The sequence below is a fragment of the Ostrinia nubilalis genome, chromosome 2 (genome assembly GCF_963855985.1).
Source record: "Ostrinia nubilalis chromosome 2, ilOstNubi1.1, whole genome shotgun sequence".
Lineage (NCBI taxonomy): Eukaryota > Metazoa > Arthropoda > Insecta > Lepidoptera > Crambidae > Ostrinia > Ostrinia nubilalis.
In genome coordinates, this window is record NC_087089.1 from 11233534 (window position 1) to 11254407 (window position 20874).

Sequence of the window (20874 nt, forward strand, 5' to 3'; positions counted from 1 at the left end):
TCAAAGTTTCCCACCAAAGGGGAGGGATGAGTAAGGCGCGCAGGAGTCTCCCGACTCCGTCACGCATCTTAACACCCGGGACGTTACGGCTGCTCGTTTTCCACGATTCACTTTTGAAACTTTCTAACCCTGTGCCGGAGCGGAGCGGCAGGGAGGGGCACGCGCGGGTGCCAGAGAGAGGGTACCGACCTCATTGCCCATTGCCACTCCTCCCGCCGAGGCAGCAGGCCATTTTTATTAAAAACACTTCCGAGTAACACATCGCGCGCGGATTTTTTATTAACATCCTGAAATCCTTCGAACTTTATTTTGGGACGGATATAATAATTGAGGAAGTGGACAATAATTTGGTTGGAGTTTTAAAAACTTTCGGAAGTTGTTGACAAAATTTTTGAGTGTTTGAAAGAGCAGTGATATTTTTTCTAAATCGAAAAAACACGAGTGCGCCCCGCGTTCTATTTTCCGTGCGGACTCGGGTGGAATCGGTTGCGAAAAGTGGCGGCGCTCGGGCATCTCCGGCCGCGCTCGCCGCGAGGAGGGCGTCCTACCAACCCCGCCCGCGAGCAACAGAGACGGAGCACGCTGCTGACATGGCGACAACACGAATGGATTGATGATTTTCACGTGGAAAACTCATCCCTCCAACACATTCATGTCAAGGTAGGTCGATAATGACGCTCTCGAAACTTTCCAGATTGTTCCCATTTACCCATGCGCCGGCAGATTATAACAATCAAAATAATTAGCTGATCATTGAGAATAGTTAAGTATTCAACTAAGTCCTACTTTGTAACTACCACTCAAGTTGAGATAATTCAAATAATACACTGCTCTATCATGAATGACTAGGATATCTGGCTGTGAGATATCACGCAAAACTGATTGGCCGATTAAAATAGATGTAAATTGCTGCGTTCGTCACGTTGTCTTTATCACCTACCGGTCTCACCCCTATCATACAGCGATAGATAAAAACAAAAGTCAAGCTATTGTAGGCGTAGAAGCTACGACGACATCAATTGCCAAACATGAAACAGGAGTAATTGTCATTATTCATAAATGAAAAATCATATCGCACCCCGAAAAGTCGGTTTGAATTTCAGCGCGAACAGTAGGGGCGATATTCCCGTGGAGACAGCAAATCAATGAATTTCAATAAATCAATATTTTGTGCACCCTGCGCTGAATATATCCGCTGCCGCCATTTCGATGATGACGGCGTATTTTTTTGTGAGAGATATTCGAGTCGCGGAGCGAGTCGGCGTTCGCCGCGCGGGGTTGCGGGCTGGCGGCCGTCAGTCGTCGGGTGAGCGGGGTGCGACGTAAACGCGGACTCGGACTATGGCGGAAGGGCTGAACCTCACTCCCATAAAAGGGTCGAGTTGATTGTGGTGCAGATACGTGTGGTATGTTCTATTATGTTAGTGCAGTGATATAATTGTATTGAAACGGTGCTTATCTCGACGTATCGGCCGAATTAATGTGGATATCGTCGGTAATAATGCCATTGTGATGACGTAATGTAACGCGCTCGGCTGGGTGCGTAGTAATAATTTGAGCGCCCGTTTATACCGCGATAACGTTAGTGGTCAGCAGTCAGTACCTGTGGATGTGAGGAGAATAATCGTGTTTCCATGAAAAAATATTGCGGACAATTCCAATTGGAATCCGATTGGAACTGGATTTGCGTTGAGATTTCTTACGTGGAATTATTGTCGTCAAGGAAAAAATTATTTATTTTGAAATGGCTTGTCCAATGTCAAGTGAAGATAATACGTGTAGGTAGGTATAGGCGGCCGTCTTACATGCCTACATGGATGTTATCCTACAACTGCAGTGCGCTCGCCGCTGCACAGATTTGCCTCCCGCCGCTAGAGGCGCCCTCGATTTTTTTTAACCTTGATTAAATTAGGCATTGGATAGACTGAAAACTAATGGAAACTTTTTAGACTTAAATAGAATTAAATCTCAAATGCCATGACATTAACATTAATTTTGTCGAACTCTAATGATAATGATGAGTTGTAATAAACATTCCAGAGGAGCTTCAGTGTTTTAAAAATATTTCCATTAATGCTAGACCTGCCTCATTAAAAATATCATCTACGCTTTATGTGCAGTCTGTTTTTCTAACAATGCAATTGAAACGCAACAATAAATGAATCTCACCCCACAACATAAACTAACAATAAGAACTTGTAAGTTTACAACAATGTTGTTGTTGTATTATAAAATTCAAATGATCACTTTGTAACATGTTTGCGAATATAATCAAGATATAAATATTTTTAACGCAATTCATCTTAAAATATTCATGAATAACAATTAATTACCGTTTATCGGCACTGATGTTAAAACAACTTTAAAGTTTTATTCAAATTGTTTATTTAGGAATACAGAACATATTTTAACATATTAAATAGTCAAATACTTTAACTATAGCTGCCCATCGAATTTTATTTAATCACATGGCCGTACTCAGTGGTTGAGTTAACGATACGTCTAGCGCCCTCTATGGGCAACAACGAAAAGCTCATCGTTATGTTACAGGACATGAAATAGTGTGGCAAAATCAAATTATAAAATATGAGGTTATGAGGTTATTATTAATTAGCTATTTACCGTAAATTGTTGATAATAACTTTGAATTCGTATAAGTTTGTTGCGTTGTTAATTTAAGTACTTACACACGATGTAACTTTTAATAATTATAATGATAGTATACCTTCCAGTTTAAAAATAATATGACTAAACTATGTAGATTGGACTAGTAAGAGTAAGGTTTTAATAAAACCTACTATGATTATGAGATTCAAGACTAACAAAATAAACACCGATGCAAACCATTTTTATTGGTCTCAAGGTTTTATTCAAATCATTTTTCATGGTGATAAAAGATTTATACAGACTTTACCAATATAGGAATGTAGTTATTGACATAGCACTCTGACACCTTATAAAACGCACTGTAATTTTGTATTTAATATACGAGATTTTTTATACATAATATATGTATAGACGAGTTTTATTGGTATAATTTTACTGTATTATATGTATTTATTTGTCATGGTATTTGTACCACGGGCATTAACATAAACTACTAACGTGGTTAATAATAGTTTCGAACAATAATTTTCAAATATTATATAATGTGTCATTGTTAGACAATACCGTAGGAAATAATGAAGCTTAATTATTTATACGAGTATCTTGTTTTTATGCCAATTTTACATTAGTAGGTATTAAGTTGTTAATAATATGTCTAAAAATAATGTACTGACATAAATTTTATGTATGAAATTAAAACGGCGATTTCATTTTAGTTCGTTAACGGAGAATATCGCGTGAATTCTCTCAGAGGATAATAGCGTGACAGAATCACAGCCAGACGTTATATCGCTTAATGTTGTAATCACATAGTGACTGACATGAAAGTAGAGAAATCACATCTATCTGCTACTTTCTGTTTTACTGAAATCCCGGCAACTTGTAGATTGTATAGAAAGAAAGTAATTTGTCATTTTATTGCCCTTTTTGATGCGTTATCATTCAAATCAGAGCTTTAGTACTTGTGTTTAGGTAATAGGTATATATTTAAAATATTCTCTTAGTTTAAGTGTTGCATTTTATTTGTTTTCAGGTTCCCCCGCGCCCGGCACACAAAATGCACTAACACTATGAAACATGAAAATGGCTTTCAAAAAGTAAACATTATATATTGTTAAAGTTTTGTTGTATTGTTCGTGGAACAGAGAGAATACTTATGTATACATTGAGATATTGTTGGTATATTAGATTTTAAGCCCTGACTGGTAAAGATCATATCTTCCAAAGAAGGAAATATAAAACGCAAAAATGGCGACGCAAAGATTTTGCTTGAGGTGGAACAACCACCAATCGAATATGCTGTCCGTGTTTGACCAACTGCTACACGCAGAAACGTTCACCGATGTAACACTAGCTGTGGACGGCCAGTTGCTAAAAGCACATAAAATGGTTTTATCGGCTTGCAGTCCTTACTTCCAAGCCTTGTTTGTCAATCATCAAGAGAAACATCCTATTGTTATACTGAAGGATGTACCCTATTCAGACATGAAGAGTTTATTAGACTTCATGTACCGAGGAGAGGTGAGCGTTGACCAGGAACGGTTGACGGCTTTCCTGAAAGTCGCTGAAAGTCTGAGGATAAAAGGCCTTACCGAAGTGAATGAGGAGAAATGTGATATTCCAGCCCTCACGAACTCTTTGATACAACATCAGCAAACGAACACGACCGCTCACACGCCCCCGCCCCAGCTTCATAGGATACATCCGTACATGCACCAAAAGCGGCCGGCATCTGGGATGCCTACTGGTGGAGCACCCCCGAATTTATTAATGCCTTTATTGGGCAACGCCTTAATGCAACCGAAAAGGAAAAGAGGTCGACCAAGAAAACTAAGTGGGAGCTCCAGCGATGCTTTAAACACAGCAGCTAGTCCACCTGGCGAATTTATACCGGAGTCCGCAGCACACGCTACTACCAATAGGCCTGGAGATCAACTCATTCGTGGTTCACCGGAGATGTTAGAAGTAAAGATGTCCATGGATGGCTTCAACAACACTGAGGATGGCGCAACATCAGGCGGCGAGGATGCAGGCGAGGCTTTGTTGATTGATGAGGGCGATGACGCCCAATCAACCGAAGCCCATACCGGCAAGGACTCCGAATCTGCAGGTACGAAATTAAACCTATTTAACTTCGTAGTTTCGGTTAAAACCTTAGCGACTAGTTTCTGATAAAACAAACTTCTACATTTAAATAATTTTAAATATTTGATATTAGATCAAATGCACAAAGTGATTGTAATTTTGGATTTTGTAAAGTAAAACGGATGAGGATGTTTGCGGAGATTTCATACTTGCTTAACTTTTGTAAATATATAATTAATCTTCCTTTCCAATTATCTAACACGGTTTTGAAAAAGTTAATTTGATTAAGAAAAGAAATAAGGGAAAAGCTAATGGGATATAAGCTTTGATGTTAGGATTTTCGATATAAGTGAATAAGTGAAGTGTATATTGAATACGTATTACGTACTTTATTTATAATATTTAAAGTTTATTCAAAAGGGGTAAGTGATAATCTATCAAATTATTTTTGACATATTCGAGTAACAGATGCTTATTTCTTCTATAAATCGACAATAACTATTGCTTGCTTTTCTGCTTTCGGGGAGAGCTATTAGAGGAATGGCCAGGGGCGAACTCGGTGTGGTCCTTTATGGTTTGAGTTTATAATTTCTATCTACTAAAGCTTCCTTACAAACATATTTTATATAAAATGAGAAAAAGGGAAACAAACAAGGCTTATTCCCAATAGCTTTCCTTCATAAAAGCAATTGGAAATATTTTAGTAACTATACGTAACCCAAATGTCTGCATTATTAAAAAATAAACTCGGCAACATAATGCTAAAATATTTCCAAATATAACAATAAATATTAAATAAATAATAAAACATAATACGTAAACTGAGACCTGAAATTTGACATTTCAGATCCCGATAAACCACCCAAAGAGGAAACGCATCAAAAGTATCCAACTAACGGACCGGTTTTGTCTATCGAAAACGGATCCATTAAGCAGGAACCTGCAGCCGACATTACCGACGGGTACAATGAACCTATCGAATACAAATACAACCCTGATCGGAGCCGCGAAAATTCTAACTCTCAAGATGGCCCTATTAAAGATGCAGACGATAAAAACAGACTAGGTCGTAACTTGAAGCCAAAGAATAATAAAAAAATACTACCCCAAATGTCAAAAATTAGAGCCCGAAACTTATTCAATCAGCTCTCTGGTCTCTCCAATTTAAACCCCGCACTTAACAACTTTGACAAATACCCACCAGAAACTGTTCTCATGCCAGCTCTTGCCACTCAACTGTTCGCTGCTGAACTGGAGCAAAATAACTTAAACTTGGCTAACAACGAAATTGCTGATCTAGCGCAAACTAACTGGGAACATCGCATATTTCCATCGCCGATTAGGAAAAATAATATTGGCAACGTAGGCAACTATCACGAGGATACTAACGAATCCGTTAGGGATTACTGTATCAAGGAAGGAGAGAATGTTTTCAGATGTAAGATTTGCGCGAGAGTGTACACGCACATCAGCAACTTCTGCCGGCACTACGTCACTTCTCACAAGAAGGACGTCAAAGTGTTTCCTTGCCCCATCTGCTGCAAAGAATTCACTCGAAAGGACAACATGATTGCACATCTAAAAATTATACACAAAAACCAACCAAACGCCAATGAACAATTGGCTAAACAGGAGTCCTAATCGATCCGAGGCAATATACTCATTATTATTATTAATGACGGAAGATTTTTAGATCTGATTATATTATTAAAAGTAGGTTCGTTTGATCTACGTATAACATATTAAATTCTAAATAGTGGGTAAATTGTAGATTTGCGATTGAGTAAGCATTCGAGCTCTAAGTTTCATGAGTAAATTATATCAATAAGTTGTTGATATTAAGTGAAAACGTTTGTTGTTATATTTATATATTTATATGTTTGTTCCATTTGTTTCTTAGAGTGCTGACCTTAAAAGAGATTTGTCATTTTCTATGATTTACTTGTTATTTTGCACTTACTTGTTACTTAATTTTATTACTTACAAATTTTTCAGGGTACAAAGTAACTACTCATGGTGATTTATTAAATCAAAGTAGTCAATTCAACTACTTTTATGTGCTGAATATTTAAATTACTTACATACAATTCTCATTGAACTGAATTAGTTAGTAATAAGTTAGTAGTTATAATCGAGAATAAACAATGGCAAAGTCTTTTTGTATATCACGAGTTTTTTGAAGTGCAACTGGTTTCAGTATGCGAACTTGTGATAAAATATACGCTAAAGAGGCTAAACAAAGCTCTACAAAAAGATTTTAAATCAAATGACCGTTGTGTAGTGGTGTAAAATGCATTTTTCATTTAACTTGCCTTATTAGTGATCTTAGTTGTAAATGATGAATAACTTCTTCGAAGTAAAACTCAACACAGGCTATGAATATATTTTCTAGAATTGTTAAGATTAATTTAAAATATTTTATCAATGTTGAAATATTTGGTTGTAAATGTTATGGTATTCAAATATGTATATATATACGATATACACGTATGACTGATGAGTATCGTAAAACAACATAATATTTACATGAAATACCTCAGTTTGTTGAAGCATGTAGAAAGAACTGCTATGAAGTTACTATGGGCGTTGAAGTTATATCTCTGAGCCCCGTTCTCATTTGCGGTACTCTTTCATTACAGCGTGTGACTCATATAGTAAAAAATAACATTATTTATAGCTCTTAAAATCTCACTAAACAGCGAAAACGTAGGATTATAGACTTAATAAATGTTCAGTTCCTGTACTTTTTAACAGAGCCCCAACTCATTGTGACAGTTAATTAGTAATTCAATAGCTGTCATTATTGATTAAGATTTAGATAAATATTTCTTTTGTTTTATGGAATGATTTACGCGTTTTTAGAAAATAATAAAGGAGTATCTGTCAAAGACAATATTACATAGGATTTTACAGAGTTATATTGAAACACACAACTGTAGTAAGTACTTTAATAAGTTTCAAACTCTGAAATAACAGTTAGCATTTTCATAAAATAAAAATTCACATACCACTTCTATTTCGGGTTATTAGCAGAATTATACACAACCTATATAATTATTATGTAAATTATTTAAAACACACTGTTATAAATGTTGATAGTTTCATAAATGTAAATAATATAAAGTGAATACAACAATGTGTTGTTGTAAAAGTGATCTTAGCAAGGTGCTTTGAAAGATGATTATAAATATCTGGAATCATGAGATGATTTGTATATTCTATTTTAGTAGAAATCAAAAAATGCCTTAATTATTAAATAAGGAACAGTACTTATAAATTATGTAGTTAAAATTAGAGGCAAAAGTAGTCTTCCATATATAAATAGTGACACGATTCTCCCAAACGTTTATTAGATGAATATAATAAAATGAACAGAATAATGTGAAACGCGTAATATGAAGTATGAAACTAATGATAGTAGTACTTAATATTTCAATACATTACGTTGTTAACCCTGACACCAAATCTTTCCAATATACATATTGAAACTTAGGTCCAGGGAACGCTTGCCTATTAGTGTGCCTTTACTTGTATAATCATAAGTTATATATTTATTAAATACTATTAGAAACATAAGAAATGTCAAAGAATGTTATGTATTATTTATTTTCATTATTCAGAGTTTACATCTAGGTACTGTAAGAAGCTTCCTTAGAAGTTTAGAGACCTTTAGGCCCAAGTAGTTAATAAATATTTTGTAAATGATAAAAACATCATCTCATGTTTCCCATTTTATTTGGAAATTGACAAAATTTAAATGTTTTATTATGAAAAGAATTAAATAAAAACCTATGACTTTCGAGGCAATTAGGTCTTGATAATCAATATTAAGACTGTGTAAATTCATAAATAAACGAATTTATTGTACCTACCTTTCATAACCTTTATATGAAATTTACCTTGGCGATTGATAGGTACTTAAAAGGGATATTTAGACTTAATTATTGTGAGGCTAATATGGGAAGTTTCAGGAATCTATTATTCATTATAGTCAATTTAGCCAGTGCCTAAGCTAACTCATTCAAAATTATCACTTATTGTTTATCTCTACTTAACCTCCTCGAAATTATCATTATCACTAAATTATTTAAAATAATATATGAATTGTATATTAATTTCATATTGACATATTTAATATATTATATCAATGAAATATTATTTATTGAGTGTTATATCATCTATTGGTGCTAAATTATACTTAAGAAAACGTCACATTTGATGTGACTGAGATGGATTGTCCCTTTTTAATATACATAATATATTGTTTGTTGACATTGTTATGTTAAATAATTGATTATACATATATATTTATGAATACATTTAGTTTTATCATCCATAATATTATGTTACATTAATAGATCATAACAAATAATGGGACTTCCTATAAGAATCGGTTATATTATTATCCAGTCATAAATATGTAAAATCTTGTTGAAAATATTGACAAACATACCTTTGTAGACGCGTTTCCAAAATTATTGTTTTGTATTAAATAATAATTATAATAACTTACTTTCAACAAATTAATAATAACGCAAATATATTTAGACAGAATGTTATAATTAAAAATAGAGTGTACAATCTATACACGACAGATTCTAAAGAGATAGTTTTAAATTATTTATTTATAACCAAATAAGGAATTACTCATACTGATAATTAATGGTTTAGGTACAAATTCACTTGAAAGAATTCAACGAATTTCTGAACATAATTATTTTAGTGTTTTTGGTTCTAAATATACCATTTTACTTACACTTGACCAGTAATTAGGTAATCAATATAAATTAAAATTGACCAAGTTTTCTGATTGTAACAACCAAAATATATTGTCGATTTACAATAATGTTTGACGATCGATGCATAATAACAGCATGTTTTGATAATGTGGGGGGTATGTCTGAACAACTACTTACAGTTTAATAAGTACGTATGTAATTATTATTGTTGTTTTGTTCGACAAGACTTACAAGCAAAAAATATTATAAATAAAAGTAATTAATATTCTACTGGAAAAGCATTAATATGTTCAGGGATTCATTGAAAATTAACAATGCTCTCATAGATTTTTTCGGAACTTGCAAATAGATAAGTTTAAATGATATAATTATTGAGTAACTTCACACAAATTACGATATGGAATAGTCTCTAGCCAAATGTTAAGTAAATCATATTTTTTTTGTTATTTGCACTTAGACAATAGCAAATGCAAAGAGTAATGTTTAGATATATTTAGAATTGACAGTTACACGATAATAGAATTACCTATTTGTTAATGAAAGATACATTGGTATACAATAAGGTGTTAATTACTATTTTTAGAATCTTTAAAGAAAATAATAAAAGTTACAGCAAAACATTAATTATTTCAATTATTATACATATTTTTTTGTTTTGTTACGTTACTTTAATACCCTTGTTTAATTTCTCTTTATGTTTGTGACTTTGATATTGTATTGTTTGTTAAGTATCTACTTGATGAATGTTTTTTCTATTCTACCACTCTTCAAATTGAATATAATAATATTCTTAGAAGAAAATAAGAATTAACTTTGAAATTGTTTTCCAGATTTCTCAGTTTTACTGTTAAAATTATTCATAATTATAAATTCGTGTTTTTAGATAACTTCTTATTGTTACTCGTGATATTCATAGCAACGACGAGAAAAGCTGAAGTTTGAAACAATTCTTATAAAATTAATTTAATGTATAATCGTAGCAAAGTAACAACACGGGTTATTAGTAAAGAATAGTTTAATGGATAAGTTATTTATAATTTAATAGACATAAATAGTGTTGTTAACAATCGAGTGAATTTTTTAAACAATAGAATGTTTATTAGTCACGACGAGAGGACTGATCAGGTATGTTATCCTATGGTACTACTCTCCGTTTAGTAGTCGGTGTGGTTAGAGCTAGATACAATAATAATTATTATGCTTTCTATGTTGCTCAAATTGATGCTATGCGATGAACAAGTATTTTGGTCCAGTACAAATTGTTTGCTTTTGTATTTTTATTTTTTAAATTAAACACTAATGCAATATTAAGTATCCAAATGATAATTTTACGAGGCTATCAATATATCCATCTGTTCAGTTTAATCTGAACGTTTTGTTTCCTATTTTCAAATACTGAAGGCAGCTAATATATCAACCTTCTTTTAAATATAATTTTCAGTTATGCAACACAATGTTGCAGTTCTATACGAATCTTTCAATTACTATTAAACCCACCTTTTGTGATCTTATGAGCTAAGTTAACTGAAGTGTTATTTTTGTAATTATGTACCTACTACTGAACTTGCCGAAATAGTTCCAAATGCAAACACTTGAGTCCTATTATGTCATAGTGAAATCTGTTCTTTTTTGTTATTATATTTTTTAATTTATTATTTAATTAATAAATTATGATTAGGTTACATAGTTTCATTAAGCAGTTTAACTTTGCTACAGTTACTTGTTCAAATCTCATCAATACAAAAACGATCACTTGGCATCATTTCATTAGTTATTTGTTTATGTTTAGTTTTATTTTTGTCAAATTGCCAATACTTACTTGTATTAGTACTTTTTTGTTTTAGTTTAAACTGTTTATTTATAAACTTACTACACGGACACAATGGTTTTATTCTCTAAAAGAAAAACGCAGTGCGTTTATACGGTGCTATTATTTATTTACTATCATACTATTAGGTGTTGATATTAAGAACAATCCTGAGAGAACGCGAGACATTGTCCGTGTGGTAGGTCTTTTTTTGTTTTGATGTATTTTTTCACCCATTATCATTTGATTTGAACAAATAAAGGTTAATATATTTTCGTCGTTTGTTTCTTTATAACTCATTTATATCCCATTCGTACACTTTTTATTTTGCTAGTTGTCAGTAGCTAGCTTAATGTATTAAACTGCAACCATCTTAATTTTACTGAATACTTTTTACAGGACGTGGCACACCTGATGACGAAAACAAAGATATAAAATACGAACAATCTCCATCTCACGAGGGAAAAATCCGGATCAACCCAGCAACACAGGCTTCTACTTCTAACGAATATCAAAACGATTCTCTAAATAATAACACGTTACAAGCAGGCGGGAACCAGATGCAAAGGCCATCAATACGGAGGAGAATAAGAAGAAGGGCCAATTCAGCATCGAACGATCCTGCCGAGCAACTCACCGAAATGTCTGTCAGGGGGCTCAACCTCTTCAGATACGCGTCTGTGAACGAAGGCGTGTATCAGTGCACTGAGTGCGCGAAAGAAAATATTCAGAAAACCTTCAAAAATAAATATTCATTCCAGAGGCATGCGTTCCTCTACCACGAGGGGCAGCAGAGGAAAGTGTTTCCGTGTCCCGTGTGCTGCAAAGAGTTTTCTAGGCCGGACAAAATGAAGAATCACATGAAGACGACACACGATTGTTACGTGCCCAAAGATTGTGTGTACACGCCGAACGCGTTTTTTATGTTACCGGGGATGGAGGCTCAAATCCCCTCAGCGCTGAAGATAGAGGAGTCATCCCACCATCCCGCCATCGGAGCGGGGTCCTACGGGTCCACTCCCACGCACTCCTCGCCTGACCCCACGCAAGTTTGACTGACTCTTATGTGACAAAATCGGTACTAAGTATTATTAATTCCAGAAGAACTCTTAATAATAGTGCCTTTTCAAACGCCTAAAGTTTCCTTGTATGTTAGTTATAATATAGAATTCTATATAAAGATTCGGATTTCATAGTAGTATTGTTCTATTTTTGGAGATAAATTTTCATGTAGGTACACTTTTATACTGTACGTATTAAAAATATTTCCAATGATACTGTTATGCATTTAATATCTAACGTTTGTTACATGTTTAGAGCTCATTATGTTTATACTGTTTAAAGTATGGTTGTGCAAATAATAGACAATAAATATACAATATGTTGAGGCCAGTTACGCAATAATTTCAGCGTGTTAAATTTAAAACACTATAGAATTTTTAGATTTATAGGGTGCTGTTAAAGTCTGAGAAGTGCCTTCCGCTTGCAATTCTATTAGCCTATATTATAGAGAATTTACATAAATTATTTGGAACAGATCTTTTTATTAGAGTTTAATCTTCTTAGTTATCAGTTTACCGCAAGACAACAACCAAAGACTGTATTACATTTAACTGTCTTCTCAATCTTAGAATTCAGATGATATAGCACTACTATATTAATTTCTCAGAGATATATTAATATTTTTAATGGTTAGTTATCTCCCTGAAAACACTGGGAAAACATTTTTTTTTACCTTCCTTTCATACATTTTTAAACGCATAAAGGTAAGTTATAGTGAGCCTATTATGATTTGTACCTATTTTTCAGATATCTATTGTTAACAAAAATATTAAGTTGTATAGTTTGGATAACGTCAGTAAATATGTTAACATAAATTAAATAGTGCCATAGCACAATATTACGAGTATAATATGATGTATGATAAACTGTCTCCAACTCTTATTATTTCATTTAGGATATAATTAGTTGATATATAAACGAGTTCTAGATGAATCTAGGACCGAAAACGAAATCAGCAGTTCTTCCATTGATAAGGGAATAATAATTGTTAGTGTTAAACATAACTAATATAAGTTTATGTTTGAAAATATTATTACTAATCAACCTTTAATTAAGTTCATGTTTGGGAAGAGTATATAATTATATAAGAGCAATTTATATTTAGTATTGAAGCATTAAATATAGTTTATAGTTACATCTACTATTGTATCTACTTAAAGATTATTGGTTAAATTGAGTTTTTGTATTTTAAAATTTAGCGCACAATAGTTAACGTTAAGTTTAATTAGATTTTCATAGATCACATTCTTGTAGATATATAAATGTATAATTTTATGGTGTATCATTTGAATCAGTTTAGATTTAATTAGTCACCAAGAAGGTATTAACAATTACAGTGTGATTTTTATTTAAGTAGTTACGTCAGAGCCAGTCGATCGCACAAAGTATAATGAAGCAAGTTCAAACTTCTCGCGAACTTAGATTTTTTTTTATTTTTTAAATTGATTATTCTGAGTCACCGCTCTGCATCCATGCGGTATCCTTGAAGATCTACCCGTACGGTCTCCAGAGTGGTGAAATGTTATTTCTATGTTTTTTTCTTCTTTTGTAGTATTTTATTTTGTGATATTAGTGCTAACTAAGTTGGCTATCATATTCATTGTTGAGTTATTATAATTCTTACTTTTCTTTTTCTAAACACTCTAGCTGCAAGGCAGCATTTTGGAATAAAAACTTGTTCGTATATTAAAATCTGCACTATGAAAGTATTAAAAGAAGGGTGCATGGTTAGATTTTGTGAGAAGTGTTCTTTTTACTTTTTGTTTATGCCTAAGCCTAATTCCTACTTGCAATTTAAACGTACATAATATTTTTTAAGTTTCAAAGGTCATTAATATAATACACGTGCAAATTTTTGAGTGTTCATTTTATAAGTAACGATATGTTTGGTAAAAACCAAGGGAGTATGCAAATAAATATTTAGATTATTCTTTTAAATGCGAAAAAAGTGCACAAAATTATATTATAACTATGCATTTAACTAAAATAGAAAGACACGGGTCTTAACGCGACGTTTATATCGTGTCTTTCTATTTTAGTTGAAATGGAACGGGAAAGTTTAAAATCTTAAACTGTACGTTTAACTAGATAGATTCATATAATTTTATTTTTTATTCACGTTACATCATTGCACCTTTTTAAAGACTTTTTTTTATTTAGTATTTGCAGTAATCACAATACTTCATTTCATAAACCTACTTAAGGTACTTTGTGCAGTTATTAAATTTTTTATTACAGTCAAAATTTAGTATGCAACAATCGCTAGAGGTATTATAGCTCTTAATAACTTTATTTCATTTTAAAGTGCAATTTTTTACGCAAGTGTTGATTTTTTTCTATATTCTATTGAATTGATAGTATACTGATACTAAATATTACATAGATGAAAATATAAAGTAATTCACATTAACATTTATACGAGTAACATATTATTTTATTTCTGTCACCACTCGAATTTACTTTTAAATTAAAAAAAAAAAAATTCTAGGATACCAAGGTATCATTGTCTAAGTACTTCACTTTCAAATTAATTACCTATTATACTGTGTTTATTTTTTCAGATTAAAAATAAGAATCGTCGGCTTATTCAGTAAAATATATCGTAAATATATCAAATGCCATATAAATGAATTGTTGCGACTTTCCTATAATGTTGTAATGGTATAAAGTAGGTTAATAAGACCTTTAGGTATTTGATAGTCTTGTAACAATATTAACAAAAGTACTACCACAGTTTAACTGAGTTAATATATTAAGGCATATTAAACTATCGTTGAAAACATCAAAGCTTTAACATTTAAATGATGTGAACGAGACAAGAAATATTTTTATTAGATACAACTAAAATTTGATTAAGTTTTTATTATAAAGCAAAAAGATCTTACCATCGTCGTATTGAATGAATGTGAAAAATGTACACTACAAGTAATAATCCAAATAAAACATAAAAATAAAACTGTATTTTATTTAACCCATACCCTAGTGGTCGTCGCAAGAGATCATGCAGCAAAATAAATGTTTTGTAATAATGTCTATTAGGTAGTACATACTAGTAGGTAGGTATTTATTCTAAGTTATTAATGATACTTCAACGTTAAGTACAACCACACCACATTGTGTCATGCATAAACACGAACACAAAGACTTATGCAGTGATTCTTGCTTCTAATGAAATCGGATAAAAAGACAACATACTTATGTATAAATACATATTATGTACTATGTATTTAGAGAGTGTAGTTTAATGGTTCAACAATCTAGGAATAATTTTTAATAAGTACCTAAAGGTAGACTGATTAAATAATCAATTAATAAGTTTAAAATAATATGAATATTATTATAACAAAATTGAACTTCTTTTGCTACGACCGTAGCTACGAGCAGCTACGGTTACTGCTACGTAAAAATGTAGGTTGGTGGTTAAATTCAAACGTCACGCGTTTTCAAAATCTGTTAGACTTACCTAAACTGCTTTTCATTTCGTCATCCATATTGAAATTTCAGACTTCCACTACATATACGAGGAAGGAGAAGGTGGCATACCAGTTATAACTTTGGAAGTGCTTTCTGACGCTTCCAATCCTGAACCTGATCCTCCGCTATCCACCGACAACAATTTAAATCAACCTAGTACTATTGAGCAACCGCCCGTGGATACCTGTGTTCAGGATAGTACAGCCGGCGTGCATTTCCTCACTGAAAAGCCTGATGACGCGAATTCGAAGGAAGAGAATGAAAACAAGGATCAAGAAAAGGAGCCTCCTAAAGCCAGACATGATTTGCTGGAGTATGTTATGAGAGATGATGGCAGTGTGGTCTGCAAGCTGTGTGGGGAGATTCTGCAGAGCAGGACGCACTGGTACCGACATAAGTACAAACTCCATGTTGTCCATCCACTCAACCCGTCTCCGTTGTTCCAATGCGAACAGTGCCTGGTCTTCTTCAAGAGTCGAAAAGGTAAAACATTTTTGATGCTTAGAGGAAAGTCGTGTATATTGGACCGGCTCCTAAATTGGACCACCTTAATATTTCGTAGAATATTCTTTTGCTGCATCGGCGAAACTGAGCGATACGTTATAATAATTACATTGATTTATAAGACAAGTCATATTGTTTTTGTGTATCACTCACTGTCTTATTAACATACGAATTAAGGTGGTACAATTTAGCAGCCGGTCTAATAGACCAAACTTTCCCCTATATTACTATACTTAGTGCATCATCATTCTCTATCACAAAGCAACATTTTAGAAATTTAACGCCTGTAGATATTTTTTGACTAAGATAAGTACCTGATGACGAACGTAAACGAAGGCCTGATGGGGCAGCTATTGAATGGGTTTTGCATGATTTATAAAAAAAATGTTTAGCGCTAAGAATCGTGGATTCGATTACCACCTTAGGCAATTCGATTTTCTCAATTTAATAAAAATTCGTAGCTATTTTAAGAACAGGCGCATGGACACTGGACTTTCAAAATGAACCAAGTAAGTATTTAATAGAACCATACAGTAACCATAATTTTTAAATCATAATTAAACTTGGTTAAACAACCTCGCTTTTGTATCTTTCAGGATATATCGGTCACCTAGCCAGTCGGCACAGCGAAATACTGTCAGACTCCAGTCCTGTCCTCACCAACTCCCAAGCTGAAGCCCTGTCAAAGGAACACAATATGACTGATACGAATATAAACAAGACAAATGCGAGCCAGCAAGCCCCGGAGGATCTAAGAGACGAGCCTGACCCTGAGATGGCTATCCCGAAGACCAGCGTTCCGACTTACCAGCCTAGTGCAGTGGCTGTATTGAAGCCAAACACAGCTAGAGGGGGAGAACTACGGCGCTCGTTACGGGGGCATAGAACAGGTAACGCATTTTATAAGTAACTAGTTTTTTTTAATTTGTGGATTTTTGAGTGATTAGGTACTTACTTAAAATGTTATTAGAGAAATAAGTAGGTATTAAGGTAAGTGCCCCCTACTTCGGTATATTAAGGCTCTTATGACTTTAACATTTTATTTAAAAATAACCAAGCATGATATCAGTATGAAAGCTTTTGTATGCTAAACTTTGGTCTTTTGACAGTAAGTTAATACATAATTTATAGTTATATAGTTTGAACTTTTTTTTATATTAATTGTTCTGCGGACCTCTTGTTTGGATCCTGTTTCGTGACAAAATTTTGCTCTGTTTCTAAGTTCGTGAACTCATGTCCCCTATTTCGGGATAAGGTTTTATGCATACAGTTAGGATATTTTAATAATGATTAAGGGTTTAATAAATTTAAAAACGAAAATAAAAATTTAGAATAAAATAATTATGTGAAATTGACGATATTACTTACCTGAAATATTCATAAGAAATAATGTGAGTCTAGTATAAATGTAGGGGGGGGGGAACTTAACCCAACCCCCCCCTTCTTACCCATAAAATTTAGATTTGTTATTTCTAGCGATATGTGGAAATATTTATATTAACCATTAGAAATCTTCGTACCCATAAAATTTTGATTTGTAACCCCCCCCCCCCCCCTTCTCCCCATAATCCCACCCCTGGAGCTGTTTCAAGTGAGAGTAGCCCCCCCCCCTGAAAATAACCCCAGATACGCCAATGACTCATAATAAAAAGTAAGTAATTAATTAATTTCTTAGGTAGGTAAGTATTAAAAACTAAAAAATATGTCGATTTCTTTGATGGTGTGTGTCATAAATGCAGGGTTCGAAAATATCCTTATGATATATATCCGATATATATCGGATATATATCTGATATTATGATATATATCCGATATATATCGGATATATATCATAAATATCGGATATATATCGGATATTTTCGAACCTAGGGTTCGAAAATATCCTTATGATAAATATCAGATATATATCTGATAAATATCATAAATATCGGATATTTATGATATATATCCGATATATATCGGATATATATCATAAATATCGGATATTTTCGAACCCTGCATAAATGTACCTAACACCATACATTTATATATCACGAACTTGGAAAAAAGTAACAATAATACGGTTCCTTGTTTCGTGATACTGATTATTCCAAATTCCCCAAGTAAAATTCATGGATTATTGTCAAAATGTGTCAATTAACTATTATCTATCCCATATACAATACAAATAAACAAAGATAAATAAAACAAATCGAAATAAAACCAAAATTATGCTGGTACTACTTATGCTAATTTATCTTAAAATTGGTCATATATGTGAACTTCAAACTCGTGTCATATAAATTCTAGTGAACGAAACATATACCGAATTTAGGTCATGAGAAACTTAAATAAATGCATTATTTGTTTCATAACTTACATTAAAATTATTATAAATAATTATTTAAAAACCAAGCATCAAAATGTTATCCATAATGTCCTTGAATCGGTAGTGTCACGAAATAGGGGACACCCGAAAAATAATATGTACGCTATTTCGTGAGTCAATTAATCGCAATTTTAAATGAATTCTACGTTTTCATATAACTTTTTTCTAAGCCAAATCAATTGTCAAGGAACACATGAAACCACTATTACAAGTTTTATTTAATTGGACGTTCCTTCGCCTTTTTATAAGCTTAAGAAGTTGGAGCGCTAACCTTACGATGAGAGCAACCTTTGCAAGCCGCACGGCTGTTTTTGGCTCTCTGAGAGTTTGAAGCTTCGTATTGCTCTCATTTTTGGCGCCACAATGTTGGTACTTGGTTTTTTAGATAGCTTAAATAATAGAGTTTTTGTAGTAATGAAGAATTTTTATAAATAATATTCCATTTGCTTATTATTTGAGCTAGAAAAAAAACTTACGAACTTACGTACTATCACGAACTAGTAGCCGTTTACCTTACGTTAATAAATTCTGTCTACGCAGGTAAATTAGGTAGGCTTTGTAAAAAAGACAAATAGGTACCTACTTGAGTTTACTAAAGATATGGTCATTAACCTAAAGATGCACCCAAACCGTACGTGACCACGAGTTCACTAAAACGATCTTTTCAATAGGGGCAAAAAATAATGTATTTGTAGGTTCACGAAGTTTTTCCTAAAATGTAATGAGTTATAGCTCAGTAGATTAAATTATTAATACCTACCTATTAGCTTTGAATGAAGTAAAGGTTTGTAAACTTCACGTTTTTGTGACTCTACTAGTAGTTAGTAGATACGAGAACAAAGTAGGTAGGTAGGTACTCGTATTAAATGCATGACAAAATAATGCTTAATTTTCTTTTTCAGCTGAACCAATAATCCCGGAGCAAACGAACAGATCAGACTGGGAGGCAAAACGGTCGCGGGAGGAGAAGCTCGTAGCCGACATCATAGACCGAGTGCGGAGGGAATGCGAGGCGCAGGGCACCGGAGGCGGCGCTCGCAAGGGCTACACTAGAAGGACCACGGTCATGAACACTTGAAGAGGATCCGCGGTGGTAATGAAAGTTCCTTTATGCCAAAAAGATTTGCGTTAATCATCCAAGTTTAAAGCCAAGTTTTCTTTCAGGACTTTTACCACAGATTACTCACCGAATAGATTCATAATACGTCAGAGGTCGCCAATTCTTTTACCGCACAATAAAACTAAGCAAAGCTTGTGTTAGGGCCGAGTACGGTGGCGCCGTGTGAAATGTCCAAGAATGATTATGATGTTATTATACTTATTTACATTACATGTTACATGGTTGGTGTTACTAATAACAGTTTCTTCACCTAAACAACCTAACCCCGAAGAAATAATTTAAAAGTTCCTAATAAGTCTGATCGTTTGATGAATAACGCAAATCGGAAATAGCATTATCTATGTTTAATTAATTTATCTCAATGAGATATGGCCTATTTCTATGGTCTCAGTAATGTGCTCATTTTCGTGCCAATTGTATGTAAATAAATCGTGCCAATCACTATTGAAATTAAGATGCCAAACTTGTCCAGGTCTGTAAATATTGTATGTACCTGCTACCTAAGGGATAACTTTTGGTCACTTCTAAATCTAGTTTACTCGAAGATGTTAAAATAATCAGAGATAATACTTGTCTATCCTACCTAACTACACTATTTAATTAACTGCAACAATGACTAGTGTTACTAATTGATGTGGATATTTAAATAATTTACTAATATCAACATTTTAAATGTCTTTAACTTATAATATTTTCATAATAAATGTATGTACACCTCATTCTTTATTAATGAGCCAATATTAATGTCTTCACTCCATCCAGGTATTTTACAGATATTTAGCTGAATGTTAGACTTTTTGTCGAGGCAGTTCTAAATGTCTGATTAAATGTACTTAGATAAGCAATCACATTACTTACATAAATACTGTCATGTAAAAATAATCACTTAATCATGATTTAACCTTCGTTGGTAAGATGGAAACCATTGTAAACCTTATTTTAGGTAAGCACAGTTTTTTAACAAGATGGTCTTCGAAATCCAAATTAAGAATTAGGTACAACAAAACCTAAGCATAAAACGTTTCTGTTTTTTTTAATATAGGTATAATTTTACACTTTGAAACAAGTTTCTTTCCTAAGTCAATATTTTATCGCCTTGTCGTAAAGT

At 33.0% G+C, this 20874-nt stretch overlaps 1 protein-coding gene across 5 annotated transcripts; it reads left to right on the forward strand.

Annotated features, from left to right (window-relative positions):
* Positions 1 to 210: 210 nt before the first annotated feature.
* On the forward strand, positions 211 to 19835 carry LOC135083458 (protein tramtrack, alpha isoform-like). 5 transcript variants are annotated; one of them, XM_063978207.1, is made up of 5 exons: positions 211 to 660; positions 3641 to 4717; positions 15805 to 16257; positions 16875 to 17168; positions 19549 to 19835. In XM_063978207.1, exons 2-5 carry the CDS (start codon positions 3856 to 3858, stop codon positions 19722 to 19724), a joined length of 1785 nt encoding a protein of 594 aa, XP_063834277.1. In that variant the 5' UTR covers positions 211 to 660; positions 3641 to 3855; the 3' UTR covers positions 19725 to 19835. The 5 variants fall into 5 exon arrangements, with proteins under 5 accessions (XP_063834277.1, XP_063834272.1, XP_063834288.1 ...); XM_063978202.1 differs by lacking the exon at positions 211 to 660 and adding an exon at positions 1254 to 1406; XM_063978212.1 differs by lacking the exon at positions 211 to 660 and adding an exon at positions 1554 to 1782.
* The last annotated feature ends 1039 nt before the right edge of the window (positions 19836 to 20874 follow it).

What these genes read in the sequence shown, in the direction of transcription:
- LOC135083458 (XM_063978207.1), top strand. Translation starts at nt 3,856, where the DNA reads ATGGCGACGCAAAGATTTTGCTTGAGGTGGAACAACCACCAATCGAAT. An exon ending in CTTCTTCAAGAGTCGAAAAG is followed by an intron (nt 16,258 to 16,874) that starts GTAAAACATTTT and finishes TGTATCTTTCAG; the next exon opens with GATATATCGGTCACCTAGCC. An exon ending in GTTACGGGGGCATAGAACAG is followed by an intron (nt 17,169 to 19,548) that starts GTAACGCATTTT and finishes TTTCTTTTTCAG; the next exon opens with CTGAACCAATAATCCCGGAG.